Here is a 23,525-nt window from a genome sequence, read left to right on the forward strand (position 1 = left end):
TAGAACTTCTGGATTCCTTCTTGTATTTCATTAGTGCACATGATGTAACTATTATCCTTGATTGTAATATGTAGACATCTGGCATTTCATAATATTATTAAACTGTGGTCACTCAACTCTCCACAGTATCTGTATGTTGTTATTCTCTTTTATTTACCAGGTTTCATATTTCCATAACTGTTGCAAGCTACCTAGTCTGATGAAGTTGAACTTCATTCTTCAGTGTGATTTACTCAATACAGCCTAAAATCATGATGAAAAAGAAGAGCATATGTGCAAGCAGAGTTTCCTTGGTCCTCTTTCTGTGCCAAATGATTTCTTCATTGGATGTACCTCTTGACTGTAAGTATTAAACTGCTAAATAAGTTCAGAATAATGGAAGCTTAGTTAAATAATTTCTGCGTAGGAGGATGAAGATACTGCCAACATGGAGCTAAGGATAAAGTGTGTTTGCTCACTTCAGTCAGGACACGATTATGAGTAGGTTCAGAAATTTACTGGCTTTTTTAAAAAAACCTGTGCAGATGTAAAGGACTAACCATTGTTTACTTGAGAGGGATTAACATAGGATTCTCATGAGTAAGGACAGAGAAGCCCATTGAAATGCTAATTATTTGTGAAATTAAGATCATATGGACAATGTGCTGAAAATCTGAGGCAGCTCCTAGTTGATGTAAACAATTACTCTTCATTAGGGTTTTCCAGGAGCTGATATGAGATCTAGTAAAAGATTCAAATTCCTAAAATTCAGACATGCAAAGCCTCTTCTTTTTGATCCAAAAGAGTAAGTTAGGCTCTCAGATAACTTTAGGAGTGTCTGTAAACACTGAAGTACCTAACCTTTAAGTTAAAAGCCTGTATGCTGAGCAGGGTCCTCTAGCATTAACCTTTGAGGAAATATCTATAAAAGGGAGAATCCCAAGATCTGAAATTATTGTCTGATGTGTTAGTCGAGGACCTTGAAGGTAATGCCCATGCTGACAGGGAAACAATGGTAGCTGCTGCATTTTGTAGCCCTAATAGCTAATTTTATTAATTTATTCAGGTCATTTGCTTCAGGTTGTTATTTTCTTCTTAAGATAAGCATGATCACATTTTCAAAAATCAGTGAACCATGTTGCACCTCACAGTGACTGTTCATTTGTTAGCTAATTACCTGAGAAGAGAACATTAGGGCTGATATTAAATTGATGGTTTAAATCATCAGTAAATTTGCCTATGCTGTTCTAATCTGCATGGCTTTCTTTACCCCATGTTTTTGATACCATCCTACCTCCCATAAATGCTTGTTTTTCTTTAATAACATTGACATTAATTGCAACTGCTTTGATGGTTTTTTTCCCCATGCATGTTTACAAGCCTCTCAAACCACTGACCTCTATTCCTGTAACAAGATCAATATCTCTGAATCACATCAGACTTGTGCTGTGAATGCCTTTAGAACAATAAACTGTGGCTTAAAGAGGGATTTAAAAGTTTGATGAATTAATTTCTCCTTTTCTAAACTTCCTTTTTCTCCCTAAGTGTTTTCACAGGCTAGAAATAGTATTTTAAATCCATCTTGTAGTTTGGAAACTAATGTAAATTGTGCACCACTCTAGTATCCTTTGTATAGAGCAGGGCTTCAAGTTAAATTAACCAGAAGTGCATCAATAGGCAAAAAGGAGTATCCCTTTTAGATGTGTCATGTTAACTCTCTATAAACTTGTTCCCTACTATAGAATGGCTATAACTTTTTCAGGTCTGATAAAGTTACATACTAAAATCCTTACCAAGAATAGTATTAAGCAAAGTTGCATTTATAATGATGTTTTTGATGTAAGAAATGCTTGGAATTGGCTCTGGGAGAGCACCAAAAGGGAAGGGCTTATGTTTTCTTATATTTTTTCTTCTTTGTATACCCATCACAGAGACCTGGTGGTGAGAACACAAACAGTTGAACCTTTGGGTTTCATCCAGGTTAGCAGTTCCTATGCTAGTCAGTGTCTGAGGGTAGGTAAAGGATGACTGACAATATAGCTGGCCAAAAAAAAAAAAAAAAAAAAGAAAAAAAAGAAATAAACATTAAAGATGTGACAGCTCAGATGATTTTTGTATTGAGTTATTTTTCAAACCGAGTGAGGTTGCTTGTCTGTTAAGGAGAATTAGGTGCTTTTGACTTTGTAAGTGTAATTTTAGCCTGAAGCATTTTCTTTGTTTTTCCATATGACTGCAGCATGAGGGCAATGCACTCCATTAATTCTGATTTATTGTCTCCTCAGTATCAGTGTTTTCTGTATCAAGTATCAAGGCCAAAATCACATACCATGGTTGCCCTTAAAAAGTCAACACTTCAGAAAAGTTCCTCATACCATGAACTTTGAGGTAAATGTAGTAATACCTGAAACAATGGAAATCATGGCTGGGTTACAGTACTAAATGTTTTAGATGTTTTCTTTTTAATGGTGACCGAACTACTTGTCAGAGATACTTATCTTCCCTCTCAAAAATGCTAATTTTCTTTTAACTAACAAATGTTTCTCTTTAATCTCCATTTATCCATTCAACTGCTGAATCTGATGGGGAATAAAAGCAAAACTTCTAGAAGAATGTAAGTTCCTGTCCACAAAAACTAGGCTGTGTGCTGCTGAAAATTAATACTGGTTGTGTTGCTCACTGAATTTGGAGTCCAAAAATCTGGGATTCTGACATTTTGTTATTAATTTGGTTTGCTGTAGCTAGATATATTGTGCATGCAGTGTTCAGAAAATGCTACTGTATGTAAATCAGTGTTGTGATACTTTGAACAAATTAATTGTGTGATTTTTGATTGTGTGCTATCTGAACATTAAAACCCTTACTCAATATCAGCATGAGCATTGTTTAACTACTACTTTCAGGAGTAAATCTATATGATTAAAAGTAAATTCATTGGAATATATTTACCTGTATACTATTTTACATGTCTGAATCTGAGATACTTTTATATCCCTACAAAACAGTGGATACAGTTATTTAAGTAACCTAGTATTGTTTGCTGACCTCACTCTCCTCTCTACAGTGAGGAGCAGAAGCAAAACCCAGCTTGCATGGCCTCTTCTTTTCTGGTTAGCTGCCATATCTCATTATGATTCCATGTTTTTTTTTTTTTTTCCTGAGTATTTCTTGTGGGTAGGGCTTTACAGTTGGCTACCTCTCTCAATGCAACAGAATATTTAATGTATAATGGTAGGGAAAACCTAAAATAATAATCCAGGTTTAAACTTTAACTAATTAATAGTGAGTCATGAGAACACAATTTTCCTAAGTGGATAGAAATTACCCCATAGTCCCAAAGTGCATTGATGGACAGACATTTACAACATTTAGACAGAGATGTTTATGGTCATGTTATGAAACTGATCCCTTTAGATGGCACTAAAATACAAACAGATGAATATGTTGAGAAAGACACCTTTTTCACTATCTTAATATAAACAAGATTTTTTTGAATGTAAAAATGGGCCTAGATAATGGTAACAAATTATAAAGTACTTTCAATATGTAGGCACCAACTACTTTGTGAGCTGAATAAATTCTGGTTTGTACTACTCATTCTAGAATTGAGATGTTTGTTTCTGCTAGAACAATTCACAAAATTGACTATCTATTTGTTGGTTTTTTTTTCAGGAGAAACTAGGCTCTTCCTACATGTTTATTCTTTCTGGAAAGTAGTTAACTGCTTTTATCATTATTCTACAGTCTTACTTCTAGCACATTTTTTACTCCTGAAAAGTAGCTCCTGAAAGCATGCTTTATAGATTAATTCAATATGTTGAGCACAATAAATGTGTGAATAGCTCAAACTCATAGAGAATTTGGAAATATATAAAATGCTTAGAGATAAAAAGCAATGTGTTGTTTTCTTTTGTCTCTGTGTTAAGAAACATATTGTGCTGGTAAATGTCTCACAACTCTTCATTCAGGTTATGCTGCATTTATAATTCAAGTGTCCTTTGGTTTCGTGAAAATTTGTTGAAATATGATGTATGGGAAGTATATCCTTTAAACTTTTTTTGGCCAAGATCTTCATCCACTGTAAATCAGCATAGCTCAGTTGTAAGTTCATATAGCTATGCAGATTTACAAAAGTAGAGGGCTTCAGCCTCCTAATAAAAAGGATACTTTAATCCCACTCTTCTGTCAGTTATTTCATTACTAATTGCAATTCTGTTTTTTTCCACTTACAAAACTGTCTTGCTTATACTTTGAAAATATTGTTAAATTCCTCTTTCTTATATTCCATAATGAAGTGTCACAACCTCCTACGATAACTCAGCAATCTCCAAAAGATTACATTGTTGACCCTCGAGAGAATATTGTAATACAGTGTGAAGCAAAAGGAAAGCCACCTCCTAGGTTAGTAGCATTTTGTTTTGCTTTTGTTGGCCTAATAGCATAGGAAAACTAAGAGAAAATAATGTAACTTTTGTAAACTAACAAGTATGTGCATATGTGTTTGCTGGCACATGCAAGAACGTGTGTATTCCTCCTACCTCTATAATTTAAACTACCTGATAACTGCAAAAATTTTACTCTTCTCATCCGTGACATTTAAACTTTTCTCTAGTAATCAAGTAACTGTAGTGTTATTCTTCCCCTCATTTATAAAGTTTCTCCTTTATTTATAAAACAGAACTCCATTTTTACAGGAGGAGATAGGTACATGCCCATGGAAAGCACTAAGAGGCATGCCATAGTGTGACCAGGATCACATTCCTAATTTAGGCATAGTGTCTAAGAAGATGGGACACTGCCTAAAATCAGAGTAGCTCTAATAATTTATTTTTCCTGTAAATCATTCAGTTTTATGAGGCTCATACTGAAATACCCAAGCACATCACTGGGAGTTGTGTGACCTTTATCTGTTTTAATGAGCAGTAGCCTTGATTTGCCAAGTGTATGTGGTAGCCTTAAGCTTTGGTCTCGGCAGAAAGTGTAACCCTGCATATAGATCAGGTTCCTGATCATTTTCTTCCATTTAAGTCCTTGTTTCAGTGTGTTGAAATGCTTGAAAATTATTCATTTCAAGATGCTGGGTACCTGCACTGGAAATAGCTGTAGCCACAATGCATCCTGACATTGCTAATAACTGCTTCTGATTTCAGAGACTATAAAGAGAAATGTGCATTTCTCTCTTCTCATTAGTATTATGCTACAGCTAACTGGCAAGGTCACTCTATAATAGCTCATTCAGACACACAGAGCTCATTAAATGTACTTCTTGTGAGTAACTAGTGTTTTTTCTACATTATTCCTTCTTTTTGCCTTGGGATCATGGTCATGATCATGCTGTTCTGCAGAATGAAGAAGGTGGAGATTATCTGGATACTGTGACTTTTTCTAGTGTTAGTGGTAGGAGTGCCCTGAAGCTGATGTGTTTACCAGCATTTTAATTTATCAGGCACAGTGACATTCTCAACAGTCTGTGTGTTGACCTGGAGGATCAGATGATTATCGTGTGCTTTGGGACACCTGTAGTATTTCTATTGAAGGCCTTTTTTGGGTTGGATTTACCTAGGAGACTACGAGCTTTGTCTGTGAGACTGACACATGAGTTATGTGCAAGGGTTCTTTGCTCTACGGTCTCATCTTTCCCATCAAACTTCTGTCTTACTTTGCTCCCCTGCTACAGAGGAACTGACAAGATTTAGGTACATAGTTTTCCAATGAGATAGATAAGCCTGTGCTTAGTTTTGCTTGGTTTTAAAGATAGGACATCCAAATAATTTATTTCAATACTTATTCCAATCCATCAGACCTGCAAATGCATCCTGGAACTTGAGCTGCTTCAGAAAGCTGAGAGTGTGAATTGTTTCTGAAAACAACTCAACTTCCCATTGGTGAGAAAAGCTGGCATTAAGGTTTATGGATGTGCAGCTACCCACAGGTTGAGCAACAAAGATTCTGACATCTCAAATTGAATTTGATATCTCGAATTCAGGGATTTGTACCACATTTGGCACCTCTCATTTGAAGCTACATTGCAATTCCCTGTATCGTGTAGCATTACTGATAGCAGAGTATTACAGAAACCCCACGTTCTGTAGTTTCACCCACAAGGTCATAAGAAACAGGTTCACTGTTCATTATCACACTAGACCTCCTAAAACCACTGTAGTGTGGTGCAGTGTGCTGGGCAGGTCCAGTTCTTCTGCTCTCCCCCACCACAAAGTGTGAACAGTATATGCAGTCTTGGTCTCCTATGTCAAAAGGTCAGACTGCAATCACTTAAATTTGTGCTTTTCTAGTACCACATATGTTTATACTTCTAGGAAGAATTCTAACCAGTAAGCATATAGAGTGTTTAAGAAGCTCAAATGCAGCAAGTAGGAAAAACTCTGTTAGCAGCATTTAAAATTGCAATTGCTCAGCACCTCACAGGCCTTGGTCCAGCTCTCTGTAAATACACTTTTGGCCATTAGCAATGCATAAATAAGAAAGTGGTGCTTAAAGTCGCATGAGTGAATCTCTGATCTTTTTACATTATGTTTTGAGTTCTAATAGTCTTTATTTTTTATGACTACTTTTCAAATCATCTCATGCTTTGAGTAACACCAGTACAAATTCATTGGATCAATTAAGGTCTGTCAGCCTGCAAAATTGCATTTAAATGATCATGGTTGTTTGTGTGAGAGTAGTTAAAAGAAATCTAACAACACATATTTTAATTCACTTACATAACTTTAAAAATGACCAAACCAATTAAAAGAAATGGACTCCTGCTGGGACCTGAGATGACACATTTCAGCCCAGAGCAAGTTTTTAAAGCCAGGTTTATAAACCCTTTCAGCAATAGGTTTTATAATGGAAATGCTAATGCAGCTTTAGCAATATCAGTTCTCACAGATGTTACTGTGTCGTCTTTAGTAGAAAGCAAATCAGTTCTTTTCCATGTGCAATTAACTTCAGAATCTTTTAATGCAATTTTTTTTTTAAATTGACTTTGAAATGGTTCCTGTTAGCAAGTTCAGCGAAGCCTTTTATCTTAAATTATTGCTAGATTTCTTATTTTAAAAGTCTTCTATTACTTCATTAGTTAATTTAGTTTGATAACAAGTCTTATAAGCTAAAAAAATCCCAACCATATATTATTGAAAGTTCCTTTTTCCTTCTTTCTCTCCGTACAATCCACAAAAGGCAACTGAAGAAGAAACTTTTCTTTTTTATTTTTATTATTTTAGCTTCTCCTGGACACGCAATGGAACGCATTTTGATATTGATAAAGATGCACAGGTGACAATGAAACCAAATTCAGGGACTCTTGTCATAAATATTATGAATGGTGGGAAGGCAGAAGCCTATGAAGGTGTCTATCAGTGTACAGCAAGGAATGAAAGAGGAGCAGCCATTTCCAACAACATCGTTATCAGGCCTTCTAGTAAGTGAAGCTCTTAATGATTATAAAATGGGAAACACTTTGAAATGCTTATGTTTTGCTTTTTTCTCCTCCTAACTTCAAAATTTAATGACCAAGGTGATGGTGTTAAACGGTATTGTATAGTTTCTGATATTCAGATTTAATAATGTATCAGATATTGTCCAATATTCCTTAGAAAATTTAACAACCAAAATACATCTGGATGACCTATCATGCTTAAAATCTGGTTGTATATATGATGCCACAATTAAAGTATTTAAATCCTTAATGCACATGATTCATGTGGCCATTTTTATTCTCTTTCTCATGCATATATTCCATAGTTTGTATAATAGCTTTTATACAGAACAGATTTGGACCAAAAAGAGGATAAAGCTAAAAGATTTTGGTTAATGAGAGACTGTTTCTACAGCTTTTAATGTGATTTTTATCTTTTATGTCAGACCAGTTTTCCAAGCTCATCAGATTAAGATAATTCTCTCGTGTTCAAATAAAACTGTTTGTGTAAAATACTCTTTCATAAAGCTCTACTTTTTTCCTAATGTAATACATAATTGTTTTTATTTTATTTCTTCTCTTTTTTTTTTTCTTTTTTTTCTTTTTTCATTATTATAGTTAAAACTTTCCAGGATACTGTTATATAACCTTTTGTGAGTAGCCAAAATAATTTGAATAAGTTGATTAAACTTTCAGCAAATCATCGCTGTACAAAATACTTTTTAAAAATCCACACTTTTCTCCCAAGAAAACATTAAAAAACACCAAAATTAAAAATTTAGTTAACATGATAGGTCATAACATCCTGATGCATGTACCTGTTTTTTGGTTTCCTGGAATATTATGTGCATACCTACTGGAATTTTTGTAAATCCATGGTTTGTACGTGTGTTAAAATTATTTTCTCTAGGATCCCCTTTGTGGACAAAAGAAAAACTAGAACCAAATCATGTTCGAGAAGGTGATTCACTAGTACTACACTGCAGACCTCCTGTTGGCTTACCACCACCTATAATATTTTGGATGGATAATGGTGAGTTTGTTTTTTATGTATAATTAGTCCATTTTTTCAGTTTTTCAACATAGTTGATCATTGCATACCAAGCCTACAGATGGTGGTTTCCCTCTAAGTTAAGCTGCAAAGAATTTCCATTCCTGTAGAAATGAAGAAAGAAGCAGACATGCAGCCTAAAAGCATGAAGCCAAAAGCATCTGGAGATCTTACTGTAAGTTGTGAATTAACGTGCTGGGGAAGAGTGGAAAGACAAGGGAGCTCTAGAGGAAACTTCAGGAGGTCTGCATATTTACAAACCTTCCAACAGCATAAATGGAACAAATGTGGAGTCTGCAGATCATAACAATGGAGTGTGTATTATAACTGAGATGAGCATGTTCTTCTTCTCCCTTAGCTTTCCAGAGGCTGCCTCAAAGTGAAAGAGTTTCCCAAGGTCTAAATGGAGACCTTTATTTTTCAAATGTACAACCAGAAGACACCCGGGAGGATTATATCTGCTATGCAAGATTTAATCATACACAAACTATACAGCAGAAACAACCCATTTCTGTAAAAGTCTTTTCAAGTAGGTATTGCATTGTCTAATTACATATTTACATAGTATTTATCCAGAATTCTCAAGTTATTTGACAGTGTTAAGTAGTGCTACACTAGGGAGTTTTGCTGTTGTAATTCTGAATAAGAAATTACATTACTGTATAAGCTTGGAATGTAATCCCCAGTTTTCCTGACATATAGTTCATTTTTAAAGTTGTCTCTTTTTTTCTCTTTGCCAGCTTTTTTCTTTTGAAAAAATGGTTTGTAAGATTTAAAGTACTGAAGAGCGGAAGTGTAAAAAAAGAACAGTTTTCAAATGGTTTTCATATCCAAGAGAATAAAGCTATTATGATTATTGTAACTATTGAAACAAATTAATCAATCACTTGCTTAACTCACCATGGCCACATCATCACCTTTTGATTCCCCACTATTTTGATTTATCCCTCTTGTATGCATTCTTCATGATATTCTGTTTATTTCAGTGGATTCATTGAATGACACTATAGCTGCTAATTTGAGTGACACTGATATTTATGGTGGTGAGTTATCCTGGTCCCCACTGATGCTCCCTGTTTCACAGTAGCATTTAGTTAACTAACTTCACCTCCACGGCTACTTAACCTTTTGCTCCCTCTTCAGTTTCTAATAAAGGTGCTATTAGTGCTGGTGATAATACATGCTTTAAAAAGGGACTGCACAGTGTGATCCTTTCAAATATTTGATGTTTCAATGTTATTGCACTACAAGGCTCATAAAAAGTACAAACTCCTATGAGTCCTTTCACACTGGGGCAGATTTTACAGATTTTGTATTCCATTTCTTCTGTACTGTGTTGCTTGTTTATATTTTTCCTCTAATTAAACTATTAGTTTGGTATGTTCATTATCACTAGGACTATTGAATATCACATGCTGCATAATAAGTAACCTCAATTAAGCATTTAACAGATGCACCTCACATCTAATAGTTTCTTCAATGTGCCACTCATTTTTAACATGTTTCATAATTGTATAGCTGGAATGAATTGATCAAAATACAAACACTTTAATACTATCTGTATAAACAGCTTTGTAGGCAAAAGATGAGTTTTGTCTGTCTGGTCTTTAAGCTGATCTTTGCATTAATATGTGTCAAGTAGTCTTGTATACTGTGAATTAAAATCCTTCTGAATGAGTATATGTGTTTTTAGTGAGGCTTACTTTGGACCAACACTGATTTTGTAATACATGAAGTTCTAGACTCCTCACTTGATATTTTGTGAAATAGAAAGTATGTGTTTTTTATTCTATTTTTGTCATTTTTCTTGTCAAACAAGGCTTTGTATATAGTAAAGCATGACATAGGAATCTAAAATAAAACAGGGCACAGAATATTTTCATTATCTCTATAAAAATAAGCTGCCATTCAGGAACAACCATTAAATAGGCACTTGTATACAGAATGATATTTTAGCTACAGTTAATGAGGAAAACACCATTCTGTTGACTCCCAACTCAGAAATACCAAAGGTAATTCTTATGATTTTTTGTAATCTTGCAAAATGAGTCAGCAGACCTGAGCAGTGCTGAACCTCAGGAGATCAGTTATTGCCTGTGATCATCAACTGCATCCTTGACTCTAGTTGGCCATTTTCTACTAACTTTATGTTGTTTGTGTACTAATTTGTGAGGAATTCACTGCACATACTGTATTAAAATTAAGTTCCCTATTTATATTAGTCTATCAGTAAACCCTGTACCCTTTTAAACAAGAGTTTATTATGTTTCTGCTCACATTTAAAAAAAAATACAATAATTTAGACTAGTTATATGAATAATCTTTTTTATGTAGAGGGTGGTCAAACATGAGGACAGGTTGCCCAGAGAGGTGGTAGATGCCCCATCCCTGGCAACATTCCAGGCCAGGCTGTATGGGCCTCTGAACAACCTGATCCAATTGAATATGTCCCTGCTCACTGCAGGGGGGGCTGGACTAGATGGCCTCTAAAGACCCCTTCCAACCCATGCTGTCCCACAATCCTGTGATTTTATGATTCAGATTGCTACTGTATTCCAGAGCAATTTAGTATTTTTATATAGCTGCAAGAGAACATTAAAGTCTTTACAGAAATCACATTTTTATTACAGCAATCACTCTTATTCTGACTTCCATGAAGGTATTTGAAATACCATAATGCTTCAAAAGCCACCAGAGCATAATGTAGGAAATGGGTCTGATATCTTTCTCTTGACTGTGTTTTTTTCTTGCAGATGAATCAATGTTTTTTTATTACCAGACTGGGGAGCACCTTGAATTAAAGCTGTCTAGAAAATATTTTACAATACATATTGCAAAACAGAGTGTACCTTTTTTCCTCAGGGTTTTTATTTCTGCATCCAATAATTTTGCTTTATTTGTCTTTTGATGAAAGCCCAGAAATTTTTGGTGACTTTCAGTCTTGATTTGTAACTCACATCAGCGACCACTTGCTCCCAGTAATAGTTCTGCTGAAGTGATTAGGGGCTACTTGGGATTAAGAGTCAGCAACCATCCATCAGGCTGCATAGTGGTCTATGTAAAAACTATCTATCAGTTTCTACCATCTTTAATAATGACATTTTTCATATATATGTGTTCAAAATTCCAATAATTAACATGTTGAGATATGTTCTGTCTGTCAAAATCCTAGTTTGTCGAGCTGTGCAGTTGTGTAACACAATGATTTTTAATTAAATGGCAAATGTGGAGCAAAGTATCTGTCCAAATGGTGAAATTGGACTCAGTATGAAATTCTAGAAATTAATTTTTTTTGTTGTTTTTGTTCCAGCAAAGCCTGTTACAGAGAGGCAGCCAGTTCTTCTAACACCAACAGGTAGCACAAGTACGAAAGTGGAACTGAGAGGAAATGTGCTTTTGTTGGAGTGCATCGCAGCAGGATTGTGAGTTGCTTTTTAGACAGTATTTTTCTAAATAAAAATGCAGAGACAGACGGAAACCTTTCAAAGGTGCTTAATATGTTACTACCATGTAAGCTTAGGTATTTCAAAGAATAGAAATGTAAAATGGATAGAGTTCTTTTAAGGAAGTTCACCATTTACTTGGGCATCAGCAGATTATAGAACTGTGAATATAAATACAAATTCTGCCTTCTCATATCCCCAGACCCTATGCACAGAATTCTGGTTGTACCATTATTTTTTAAAAGGACACAAGCAAGAAATGCCATGGGGTAAGTTTAGACACATCTCCACAGAACTATGCTCAGGAGTCAAGCCTGTAACGGGAGGAGCCATTCTTGCTCCTGATGCTCGACGAGCTGCTGGTCTCTTCCAGGACTCCAGCCACCACACAGCGCTTCCAGGGTAGAAGTGTAATGGGAAGAGCCTTTCTTGCTCCAGAGGCTCAATGAGCTGCTGGCCTCTCCATGCCTCGCACCAGAGTGAGCTGAGCTCTCCTCTGTGGGTGTGTGTTCCACCTTTATTGGCCCCCTGGCCTTGCTCATGCCCAATAGGGGCCTGTCCTAATCAGGCACAGGTGGACTCACACCCACTCACTGGCAATTCGAGGCACCTGGTTGACAATGTCTCTCTACACAAGCCTCTTTTTGTCCCCCTAAATTTGCAATCATCAGGCTCTCAAATTATATAAAAAATGGTAAGAATCTGCTGATCTAACCTGCAAAAGCTGCTTGCATAGGCTGATAATTACTTACTACATCAGCTAAGTAGGAGCTGTTAAAACATACCTTCAGCTTCTTACATCCAATTTCTCATTGTAATTGAGTTTAATTGGTACGTGTTTCTTCCATCTAATGCAAGTTTGCTTCTGCTGGTTATTGTGCAAGTAGAAAATTGCTAAAGAACAATTTAATTTAATGAAACAGTTTGATCTTAAATCACTCTCATTCTCAGGAGGCAATCTGAGAATAGATGGGTTAGGGCAGAAGTGGAAAATCCTTAGTACTTGTTTCAGGAGCTGTAAACAGTGCACATAAGCACTTAATGCAGAGTGCTTGGACATAATTGCAAAGGATGCAGCACAGCATCATGCACGTGTTCACTTGCATAAGCTCCAAAGTGTACAGTCATGCACAAGCTTGACACTACTTGTCACAAGTGCAGCTTTTCTGTCTCAGCAGTGTCAGCTCAGGTGTCTGCATCAGCACCCCGAGCAGAACCACATCTGTGAGAACCACATCAGCTCAAGAATCTTCATCTCCAATATAGTTACATGCATTTTGAAATGAATGAAAGTATACAGTGATCCAAACTTCAGTGAAATGGCTGGAGAGAAACTGAGAAAAAATAAAATGTAAACTTTATATGGCTTTCTGTTGTGATCTAAAAAAAAAAAAAATCAATGAGGGAAGCTTCCAGAGTTGTCCACGAAGGGCCAGATTTAGGGTTTTTTGAAACAACTATGTCCGATTACTGATAGGATAATTAAAAGTCAACTTTGCTAGGTGATCTCCTATAAAATATGTGATATATAGACTCCTAAGTGAACATTTGCCTTGAATCATTGCCATCTGAGAGAAGACATTGTACTCAATATGCAACACCTTATCATTTCTTGTAATTTTAAAAGTTCATCTCCATGTTTTTGGACAACTTTCAGCTTTGGTGAACATGAGGCATAGCCAAGATTTAGACACGGTGCTGTAACAAGTAGCTATACTTGACTCAGCACTGATGTTTTTTTTCTTGATTTCTCATAGGAAACATTCCTGACTTCTTACAGCTCTGCTGTAAAATTAATGACATTCATGAAGCATAAGGATATTTCTCATTGAAGGATCATTATAAACTTGTAATTATCTAGAAGCTTCCTTTTGAAACACCTTGAGTGTGAGCTTAATAGTATCAATACAATTAGATTTGAAATACACTGGTATTCATTTATTAACATGATTTTTTAGATTAATCAGCAGACAAATGTATTCTCTAATTATTAAGCCTATGAACAGATGGTCATTGACAGTGTTTGTGAGGCTTGTCATTTCCTAGAAACAAATGCTGGCATACTTTGCACATTTACTGGAGGTGCCCCAATATCTGGGTAAAGGCACTTAAAATAATTATTTGTACAATACATGTTCAAAAAATTAATGTATTGAACTCTTCCTTTTCCCCACCCCCTAAATATGACCTCTGCTTTTCCTTCTGCAGACCCACACCAGTAATCCGATGGATTAAAGAGGGTGGAGAACTGCCAGCCAACAGAACATTTTTTGAAAACTTTAAGAAAACTCTTAAGATTACAGATGTTTCTGAAGCTGACTCTGGGAACTACAAATGTATAGCAAGAAATACGTTAGGTTCTGCTCATCATGTCATTTCAGTGACTGTGAAAGGTAATACTATAATAATCCTTAATGTCAGTGTCCAGAATGCAAGACTGAAGCAAGCTTTCTGGGGTAAACTATAGCTGAAAGGGTGAATGATAATGGTAAAAAGAAAACCCTGAGGTTTTTTATCATTAAACCAACTGAATTCTATCACTGGAAGGACTTTACTATCTCTAATAGCTTTTTCTTTCTTAATATGATTCTTTGTAAAACATCTAGCTAAATTAGAGATTGTTCTGTAACAGTAGTAAAATAATTTCTTATCTTGTACCAATGCTACATTCATTTTACATCCTTTGATTCTCTATCATTAGACTGCTGCTTTCCCTTGTTTGTATTCTTCCTTCCCATGTCTCTTCTTCATCTCCTTATTTTCTACATCATTTCTGCTTTCCAGTCATGTAGCCCAGAATCTTTCTCTTCTCTATTTTACTGTTGTCTTAGGGTCTTATATTCTACTGCCTTTTTCTAATGAACATGAATTAACATTTAATTGAAATTTCTAGTTTTCCATCTTCTTCATATTTTACACCTAAGACAATGTCTTACTGGTTCTAAAAGCACTTGCAGTACGGTTGTCCAAATAGGAATTGTAAGTATATTTTGAATAACATGAAACAAAAAAACCCCAAAACCTGGAATGACAGCTAATTAGTCATTGATATAATCCACTGTAGTGCTTACTCTGCATGCTAAGCAGACATTTATTTTGTTGTAGACTTGCATTATTCTATGGTCATATTTAACCTCTTTTTAAAGAGCAGAAGTTTAATTTTCTGTTGTCATCTGTTCATCAATCAAAAATCTGAAATTTAATTGCAAGATGTGATAGCAAATGCAATTTGTGGTTATTCCACCCTTGACATGAAATCTTTTTGTGTAATCAAACCTGAATTCATTTCTAAGAGCCTAACTGCTGTGAGCATGAGTATCTCCAGAATAAATCAAAAGACCACTGCAGTCTCTGCAAATGCCATACTCGGATAAATTTTGCTTCTTTAGGAAAGGCCAATTAAAGCAGGCAACCCTAAATGAAACAAAAAACTTCTTGTTGATTATTTTAGAATTTGAATGCAATTGGTAGTCAGTAGCTCAGTTTAACCAAAGTATAATCTACCAGTTGAACATTAAGTATCAGATACACTTTAACACACACATATATAAACTTACACTGTACCTCTGTATCTATACATACCTTGTTTGAATTATGTTTTGTATTACCATGACAGCACCTTATGATTTTCTGTAAATAATTTTGGAAATCAATTGCTCTGTTTCTCTTCCTAACCCTAGCTGCCCCATACTGGATAACAGCACCCAGAAACTTAGTCTTGTCTCCTGGAGAACATGGGAATTTGATCTGCAGAGCTAATGGCAACCCAAAGCCTGATATAAGTTGGTTGGCAAATGGCGTTCCCATAGCAAGTAAGGTTCTTAATTATCTTATGGGAGCATGTGTAAGAGAATATGATGAATATCAGGGCATTTTTTTTTTCAAAAATATAAATTAGAAGTATATATTTGAGTAATTTTTGCTTGACAGGTAATGCTAAATTATAAGTGAGGTGATAAAAATACTGTGGTTCATAACAGTGAAACAATAAAATGTGCTTCTAATGTGCTTAAGAGCACATAAAATTGTGACTATGCTCCTGGTTATTCTGTCTGGTGTTCTACTGGTACTGTCCTTGTGGAGATGGGGCAGTAGGAACAGAGTGAGATATCCCTTTTGTAGGAATATTGCTGGGGTGTAATTTTTAACCACTGTGTTTCCATGGCAGCCACGTTTGCTAGTTCTCTCCTTTTTGCCACCCCACTGCAATGCTGATTTTTGTCCAGGAATCATAAAGCTGACATGAAAAGTCAAGTCCTCACCTGTGAGTGTGTAGAGCACCTTTGCAGGATTTGCAACTTAGAGGTTGTTTGAGCCTTCCAGGCTTCTGAACTAAAAAGCAGCAGCAGCAAAACTGCCCGAATGTGTCAGCAAGTGCCTGGCAAACAGCTTGTGCCAAGCAAGTGGCAGAGAAAAGGAACCCCTAAGGCAGTGCAACAGCTGTTTCTGTGTTCATGGGAAGAAAAGGAACTCTGAATTGATGATTGAGTCACTTAATTGTTGCAGTGTTATGACTGGCAACACTGCATGACAGGGACAGGGTAGCTGCTATGTATAGCTCAACTTGGGAAGAACTTGCTGGAGGACACTGCAGTCTGTTCTTGGCTTGCACTCAGCATAGCCTGTGCTGTAAAAGCACATTTGATTTTTCTACCCTTATCCTTCCTCTTTAGCAGAAAGACCCTTATAAAAATAATCCACACTGCTGACTAATGAGAAATGGTGTGCTTTAAAGCAGTGCTCTCTGCTGAGCTATTGGAAGTGTGATAGTGGAACTTGCAGGAGTTTCAGGAGTTGGCTAAATCTGTTGATGAAGTAAATGTCACAGAGCATGGGAGATGGAGGAGAATTCTCTATGTTTAAAATATAGGAAAAAGCAACAGGTAAATAAGAATCCTCATTAGAGCTGTTCAAAATATTTATGATACAAGAGACGTTAAACTGAATGGAAGGGAAAAGTAATAAACTTTCAGGGGAAAATCAAGAGTGTATAGCGAAGCACATAGAAGTATTTAGAAAAGAACCCGTTTCAGGAATTCTAATTAAAGGTAAGTTAAGATCACAAGCCTGAGATGTAAAATGACATATTTATCTTGGTTACACAAGTTCTTTAAGCTGACATTAACCTCATCAAACAATGATATTGTAGGAAAGTAGGAAAATATCAATGTGATTTTGTATTGTATATACTGTATGTAAATATATCATAGTGCATGCCTTATAATCCAGGTCTGGTACCTGTCCTACTCTTTTCTTTCTGGTTTTCATCTCATCTTCCTTACCATTTACTATATAGATACCATGAATTCTTTTTTGTTTGTTTTGTCTGCTAGTTTAACTCTTCTTTTCAGCCCTCCTGACTAGTGGAGTCTTTTTCACCTGGCTATGAGATCTACCTTTGCCCTGCACTGCTTCCTTGTCAAAGCTGTAGTAGATGCTGTTCAAATGATAGAAAATTACATTTTCCAGAATTGCAGGATATCAGTCATACATTAAGAGTTTTCAGAAGCAGCTGCAGGATTTTACAAAATTTCCCAAATACAAGGGCAGCGTATGTCTGGCCTTGAGAAATCAGTACACAGAGTCTTATTGAAGGGAACTCAGTAAAATTGAAGAGACTTTAATTAAATTACCCACTCAAGACTTTAATTAAATTACCTACCCAGCATTGGTAGGAAATAAATAATAAAGAACACAGGAAATAAACAACTGGGTAGCTCAGCCTTATGTTAAAGGTCATTTTCACTGCTGAGAAAAGCTGAAGTTTTATCCACCTTAAATAGTTAAGTGCAAGTTTATGGATACTCCAGTACACTGAGTCTGTCCGGGTATCTAAGACAGAGAAGCCTCATGATCACAGAAAGTGCCCTTGTCACAATACTTGTGTTTTTGTATTATTCTGAGTTACCAAAAGCTGTCTTGTAATTACCAAGTACAGTGTGCTTTTTTGTTCACTTGTTACTAAATTATGGAATTGAGCCCCCCCTTCTCCCAATTGAATGATTAGTGAATCACTGTAAAGGGAAACTAAAGCAGCTGTTTCAGCTTCAGGGCAGTGCTGTGAGGGCTACACCCATGGCAGGATTTCAAAGAAAGAGAGCTACATTTGAATTTCAAAGCCATGCTGTCATCAGACATCCCACAATGTGCCTCCTGTGGCCCTGTAATCTGTTTGCAATACTTTAATTTTCTTTTGGAAAGCACAACCGGGAGATGCTTAATTCTTCCGGTTTTGTTTTTCCATAATAGAGTCAGACAAGGAAGGGGGAATGTTGAAGAAGGAACCATTCGTCCATATCTCAGGCAAAGGGTGAGGCTTAAATACCAAAGGGGAAGAGGAAAGAATGAAGAAAAATATAATGTGTCTTAAGCATCTAGGAAAAAAATAATTGCGATGGTATAAATTTTGTTGCAGATTTTATTAATAAGCATAAAAAGATGTTTTGAAGGGAAGCTTTTAGGTTTTTTGAATTATTTTAACCAATTTTCTTCAGTAATAATGCTTGAGAGAAAAACTCCAGCCTGTCTGTGAAGCAAGTTGCTTCAGACATGCTGGAGTGATAAGGACCTAACCTCTTTATGTTTACACACAGGAGTAATTTGAACTTGCATGCCTCAAACAGTCCTGTTGAGGTCAATTAGAAATACCTTGGCAAGTTGCAATTGAAAGTTCAGGCCATGAGTCTGCCTTGCCTTGTGCTTCAATTAACACTTAAGATCTGCATTATTTATACCCCAGCATAATCTGTTGTGTTTTACTGCTTAGGTATTCAGCATGGTTTTACAAAAGGGAAACCATGCATAAAGCATCTCAAGTTTTAAGAAAGTAACAACCCAGATTAATTGGGAAGGGGAACCACTTTCATAATTGGGCTTCAGAAGGGCATTGCAAATACTACACAAAAGACTAATTTATTGGTTCAGTGGTTTATAGTTCATGATGAGCTATTAAATATTAAATACACACACATTTACACAAAGTAGTGCACTGAAAGACTCTGTTTATCTTCATTCAACATGTTCCTCACTTGTGTGTATCACATTTCACATTGAATCTTAGGTTTTAGTTAGTCTCCATTAGTAATCACATTGAATTTAAGGGAGAAACATTAGCCCTTAGATTTCCTTCATGAAAGGCCTTGATAATCCCTGGCTGAGAGATTTGTCACCCGTCATGTTCTCTGTGAATACACACACAAGCTGTTCAGCGTTGCCATGGGAGGGTGGGAGGAAATCTGCTGGACTCTGATGCCCAAAGGACTGCAGTCTCAGAGATGTCTGCCAGGGCAGGCATTTATCCACTGCTTCTGCTTTCATGGAATTGAAACCATGCATCTAGCCTAGGACCTACAGCAGATATAAAGACCTTTGATAATCAGGCTTGCTTATGCACAGTTGTGGCTAGTGCAGGTAATGGCTTGATGGCCCTTTGGAGTTTATAGGACTATCAGAATCATAAAGTTGGAAAAAAGAATTTCAGTGATCACAGGAAAATATTTTTCTGGGGAGCAGGTGAGATTGGTAACAAAAGTATATGACATCTTCTTTGATGTCCTACCTCTTCCAGAAATAAATCTTTGTCAGTTCACTGCAAGGGATAGAATAAGGCAAAACTGAATTACTTCAGTTTCTTGGTTTGATCTTGGTTTCACCCTGTAGGTCCTCAAATGTCTGATACCCTATACTGCCCACCCTTGCTATTTCACTACCAGTTTTTCAACTCCAAAAGCATAGCTTCTAATTCCACCTTGCCTTCACCTCCCAAAAAAGGAAGAAAAAAGGATCTAAGTCACATAGATAGCATTCTACAAATATATAATACTCTATTTAGGCAAAATGATCATAGATGTGAGAGAACAGGTCTATCTTGATTAATAGCCCTTAATTTGGGCTTTCAAATGTTATGAGGAAAGTCTGCTACAACCAGAGATACGTGAACTGAGTGCTCATCCATCATCATTATGATGGATGCTCATCCATCATAATTGGATGTTCATTCCCTCCCCATAAGGGGGCTTCTTATCAAGCCACAAGGATGAACACACGCTGGATGTTCCTCACAGTTTTCTTGGCTGGTTGACTGATACCTTTAAACTTCCTTTTATCACATTCTTCTGTTGTCATAGCTAACCTATCTGAAAAGAGATGTCCAGAAATATTTGTTCTTTAAAAATCCCATTACAGTCAATCAATTGTAGTTAGTTTTAACCACAGAAAGAATTTTCTAGTTTTGCAAATTGTTGCTATATTCATAAATTACCCATGAATATGAGTTTCTGGAAGAATAAGCAGGTCAAGAAGAATACTTGTAGCAAGTTACTGTAATATAAACGACCCTGTGATCCTATCAGAACTTGAAAAGCATATATGAGCATCACTCTACAAGGACCATATGTTTCTACACTCATATCCTTGCTTTCTTCATACATTTCCATAATAGTAGGGTCTTCAAAGCTATCTCTGAAGTGAAGGTTCCTGAAAATCACAGCTGAAGAGCCAGTAGTGATATCATGTGCCCATTTACAGTCACTATTATGTGTGCATAAATTTAAGGACAGAATTAGAGTAGTAGTAGAGCTACAATGAGTGTTCAGTATAAAAATCTAAATCAAGTAATTGTCTCAGCTTCTCTGAGAAGCTAATGTTCTAGTATCGGTGCAAAATGATAGCTCAGCTTTACTGAAGAAATGTGTGAATAAACACTGTAAGTCTTAAAACAATAGACTTTGTGTTGTTACATTTGTTTTCCAACAATCCTGTACAGCCACTGTGAACACATAGCAGGACTGATTACTTTTCATTCATAACTTTGACTTACTAAAAAAGATTGAGGCATCTAAAGACAGTAATGAATATTTCTGCCTTTTTTTAAAAAGAGAAATTATTCTGTTCCTTCACTGTGTTTTTTCTGGAACATTTTACTGGTCTAGGTAAGATTAGTTCTTACACATGCCAAAGATGTGTGTGTTCTCACTGATACAGGGAAAAAGCAGTCATGTCATTTTGTCTTTATCTTTTCCAGCTTGTTTTCAGCCAGAGGGAATAATCTCTAGCACATCTGAGGACGACATCAGCATTTGCTCTGCAGAATAGAACCAGTTAGCACTCATAACTAACAACTCATAACTACAACTAAAATTGTGATCCACAACATGCTTGAGGGAAAAAGTCTGCAGTACTCTAGATTACATCATACTTAGGCAACAAAAGCCACCCTAGTTCAGTGCCCTCTGGAATGTGGAGTCTAAGTTAACAGAGCTGAGAACTTTTGAAGTCAGCTGAATCTCATACTCTGTTGTATTTCAGAATGTGGTAATAATATAAGGAACTATCAATTTCAAAATGGTGATTTTCACACTATTAGCTTTTTTAAACAATATCAAGTTGCAGAATCACAATCAGAAGTACATACCTCCTTCCCAGTGAATTATTTTCAATCTACATTGTTTGTTAGGTTGTTTTTAAAGCCACAATATCCCAGCGTAGCTGGGGGTGAAAGGACCATCTAGTCCAACCTGTCTGCCTGCAGCAGGGTGATAGCTGCATCTAGTTGTACAGAACTGTGTCCAAAAAGATTTGGATTATCTTTGGATTATCTCCAAGGACAGAGAGACTTAAGAGACATCACCTCCTTGGGCATTATGTTTCAGGGTTTGACCACTCTCACGATAAAACTTTTCATTTGTGTTTAAGTTAAAACCCCCCACAACTCCTAGCAATGGATTTCCCCTTCACTCCCCCCAGCCTCCCACCCCCATTCAGTTTTAAATAGAGCTTTAAAAATCTGAGCTAGAGAATTTGAAGCTGGGAGACTAACTTCAGGTCTTAATCATTTTCTGCCCAAAACACCTATCTTACAGATCAGGCTGAAGTTTGTATCATTTATTTGAACTGATAACATTATATAATATCCTTCCACTATCTGCTGGAGCAGGGGGTTGGACCAGATGACCTCCAGAGCTCCCTTTCAGCATCAATGTTTCTCTGTGTGTGAGCACAGCATCATGGGCTTAATAACATTAAAGCAGCATCTTGATTTTAGGGTCTGGCCCTGCAAAACTTGGTGTAGTACTGGGCCAAGATGTGTGTGTTCTGTTGGTGTTGCGTGGGAGGGTGAGGTATGCCAGAGGACAGACTGTTGAATAGATGCCAGGCTCAACATGGAGCTTCCTCCAGTCTGTGCCCTTCAGCATGCAAGTGGCTGGAGCAGTCACAAGGAAGCAGTGACTAACCTGACACTTTCCTCGGTTTGGTTTTTCTCCTCTTGGGACTGGGACTCACAACCTGAAGCTCTTTCCTGAGAACAGACACCTACTTCCTTTCCCTCAAATAAGACAGACATCTTTTCACCTTTTATCTTTTTTTTCCTTTTCTTTTTTTTCTTCTTTTTTTCCTTCTTCTTTTTCCTCTTCTTTTTTCTTTTTTCCCTTTTCTTTTTTTCTTTTTTTCTTTTCTTTTCCTTTTTTCTTTTGTTCTTTCTTATTTTTCTTTTTCTTTTTTTTTCTCTTCTTTTTTTCTTCTTTGTTTTCTTCTTTTTCTTCTTTTCTTCTTTTTCTTTCTTTCTTTTTTTTTTCTTTTTTTCTTTCTTCTTCCTCCCTCCTTCAATACAGCAATGGGAAGGGAAGATACCCTTCTTTCCACAGGATAATTTCATGGTTAAATCATTCTTTTAAGATCCAGTTCCAGTCATAGAGGACTGAACTAACAGCTTCCATCTCTCTGAAGGGGCCCAACCATCAGCCTGGCAGGTATTATGTACAGGAGAGGAGGAGGAGTCCATGCCCCTCTTAAAGCTCTGTGTGCAGAAAATGCTGCAAGATTCAGAGGACAGGAGTGGAGAAAAACCCAGAGTCCAGGGCTAGAAGGAGCCATGATAAGAACTGCTCCAGGCTGATCTCCTGTCTCCTGGGAGGGTGGTTGTGCCTATTTTCCATTTAACAGTGATTTGTATGCAGAAACAGAGCACTTCTCACAGCTGACTGGCCTGCCTGCTGGGCTACTCACCTGCTCCATCTATTTTCAGATCATGGGTTTTTTTTAATGAAAATGTCATTTGCATAGAATAGGAAGCAAAGTGGAACATGGAACACAATAGGAAGCAAAGCAAAAGAGGAGAAAAATACATGCCAGCAATCCAGCCTCCCAGAGAATAAGCACTTTGAATTCCAATAGTACCTTTTTCTTCCTTTCTGAAGTTTTTGAATTTGTGATATTGGAAATTTGTGGTATTGCTTTATTAAACTCAGAGTGATGGAAGAGTTAAAAATGGAGTTGAAAACTGTTCTTCAAGCATCTGTGTGGAAATTTACATAATTACTTTACATGCAAAATGGTCTTAGTGTTCAGCCAAGATGATAATACCCTTAAGCAGGAGCACAGAACTGGAGTCCCCTTCATCTGTCCCCTTTCATTTTTCACTCTAAGAGAATTCAGTAGCAAATTGGAGAAAATACAGGAGAAATTCCTCCATTTTCCTTACAAAAGGGTACTGAGATATTGACTGAATCAAAAGGCTTTGCCTCTTGAAAAATCTATGTAATTTAGTTAATTGATCTTTTCTATGAATCCAAAGAAATGAGAAATTATTTTATGTGGAAGTGTCTTCCACAAATACACTCCCAAGTTCTAATAATAT

At 36.4% G+C, this 23,525-nt stretch overlaps 1 protein-coding gene across 27 annotated transcripts in view; it reads left to right on the forward strand.

Annotated features, from left to right (window-relative positions):
* The first annotated feature begins 227 nt into the window (after positions 1–227).
* NRCAM (neuronal cell adhesion molecule) overlaps positions 228–23,525 on the forward strand; it is a 65,230-nt gene continuing 41,932 nt past the window's right edge. For 7 of the 27 annotated variants that reach the window (XM_030469619.1, XM_030469610.1, XM_030469609.1 and 4 more), the window contains exons 1-7: positions 4,303–4,377; positions 7,203–7,399; positions 8,307–8,429; positions 8,806–8,976; positions 11,758–11,869; positions 14,099–14,283; positions 15,571–15,702. In XM_030469619.1, the coding sequence (XP_030325479.1) occupies positions 7,261–7,399; positions 8,307–8,429; positions 8,806–8,976; positions 11,758–11,869; positions 14,099–14,283; positions 15,571–15,702 (862 nt within the window). In that variant the 5' untranslated portion in view covers positions 4,303–4,377; positions 7,203–7,260. Of the gene's footprint in view, positions 343–2,572; positions 2,591–4,271; positions 4,378–7,202; positions 7,400–8,306; positions 8,430–8,805; positions 8,977–9,433; positions 9,491–11,757; positions 11,870–14,098; positions 14,284–15,570; positions 15,703–23,525 lie in introns of those variants that run through there. The other 20 variants (XM_030469617.1, XM_030469624.1, XM_030469612.1 and 17 more) reach the window with 9 other exon arrangements.

The sequence above is a fragment of the Calypte anna genome, chromosome 1 (genome assembly GCF_003957555.1).
Source record: "Calypte anna isolate BGI_N300 chromosome 1, bCalAnn1_v1.p, whole genome shotgun sequence".
NCBI lineage: Eukaryota > Metazoa > Chordata > Aves > Apodiformes > Trochilidae > Calypte > Calypte anna.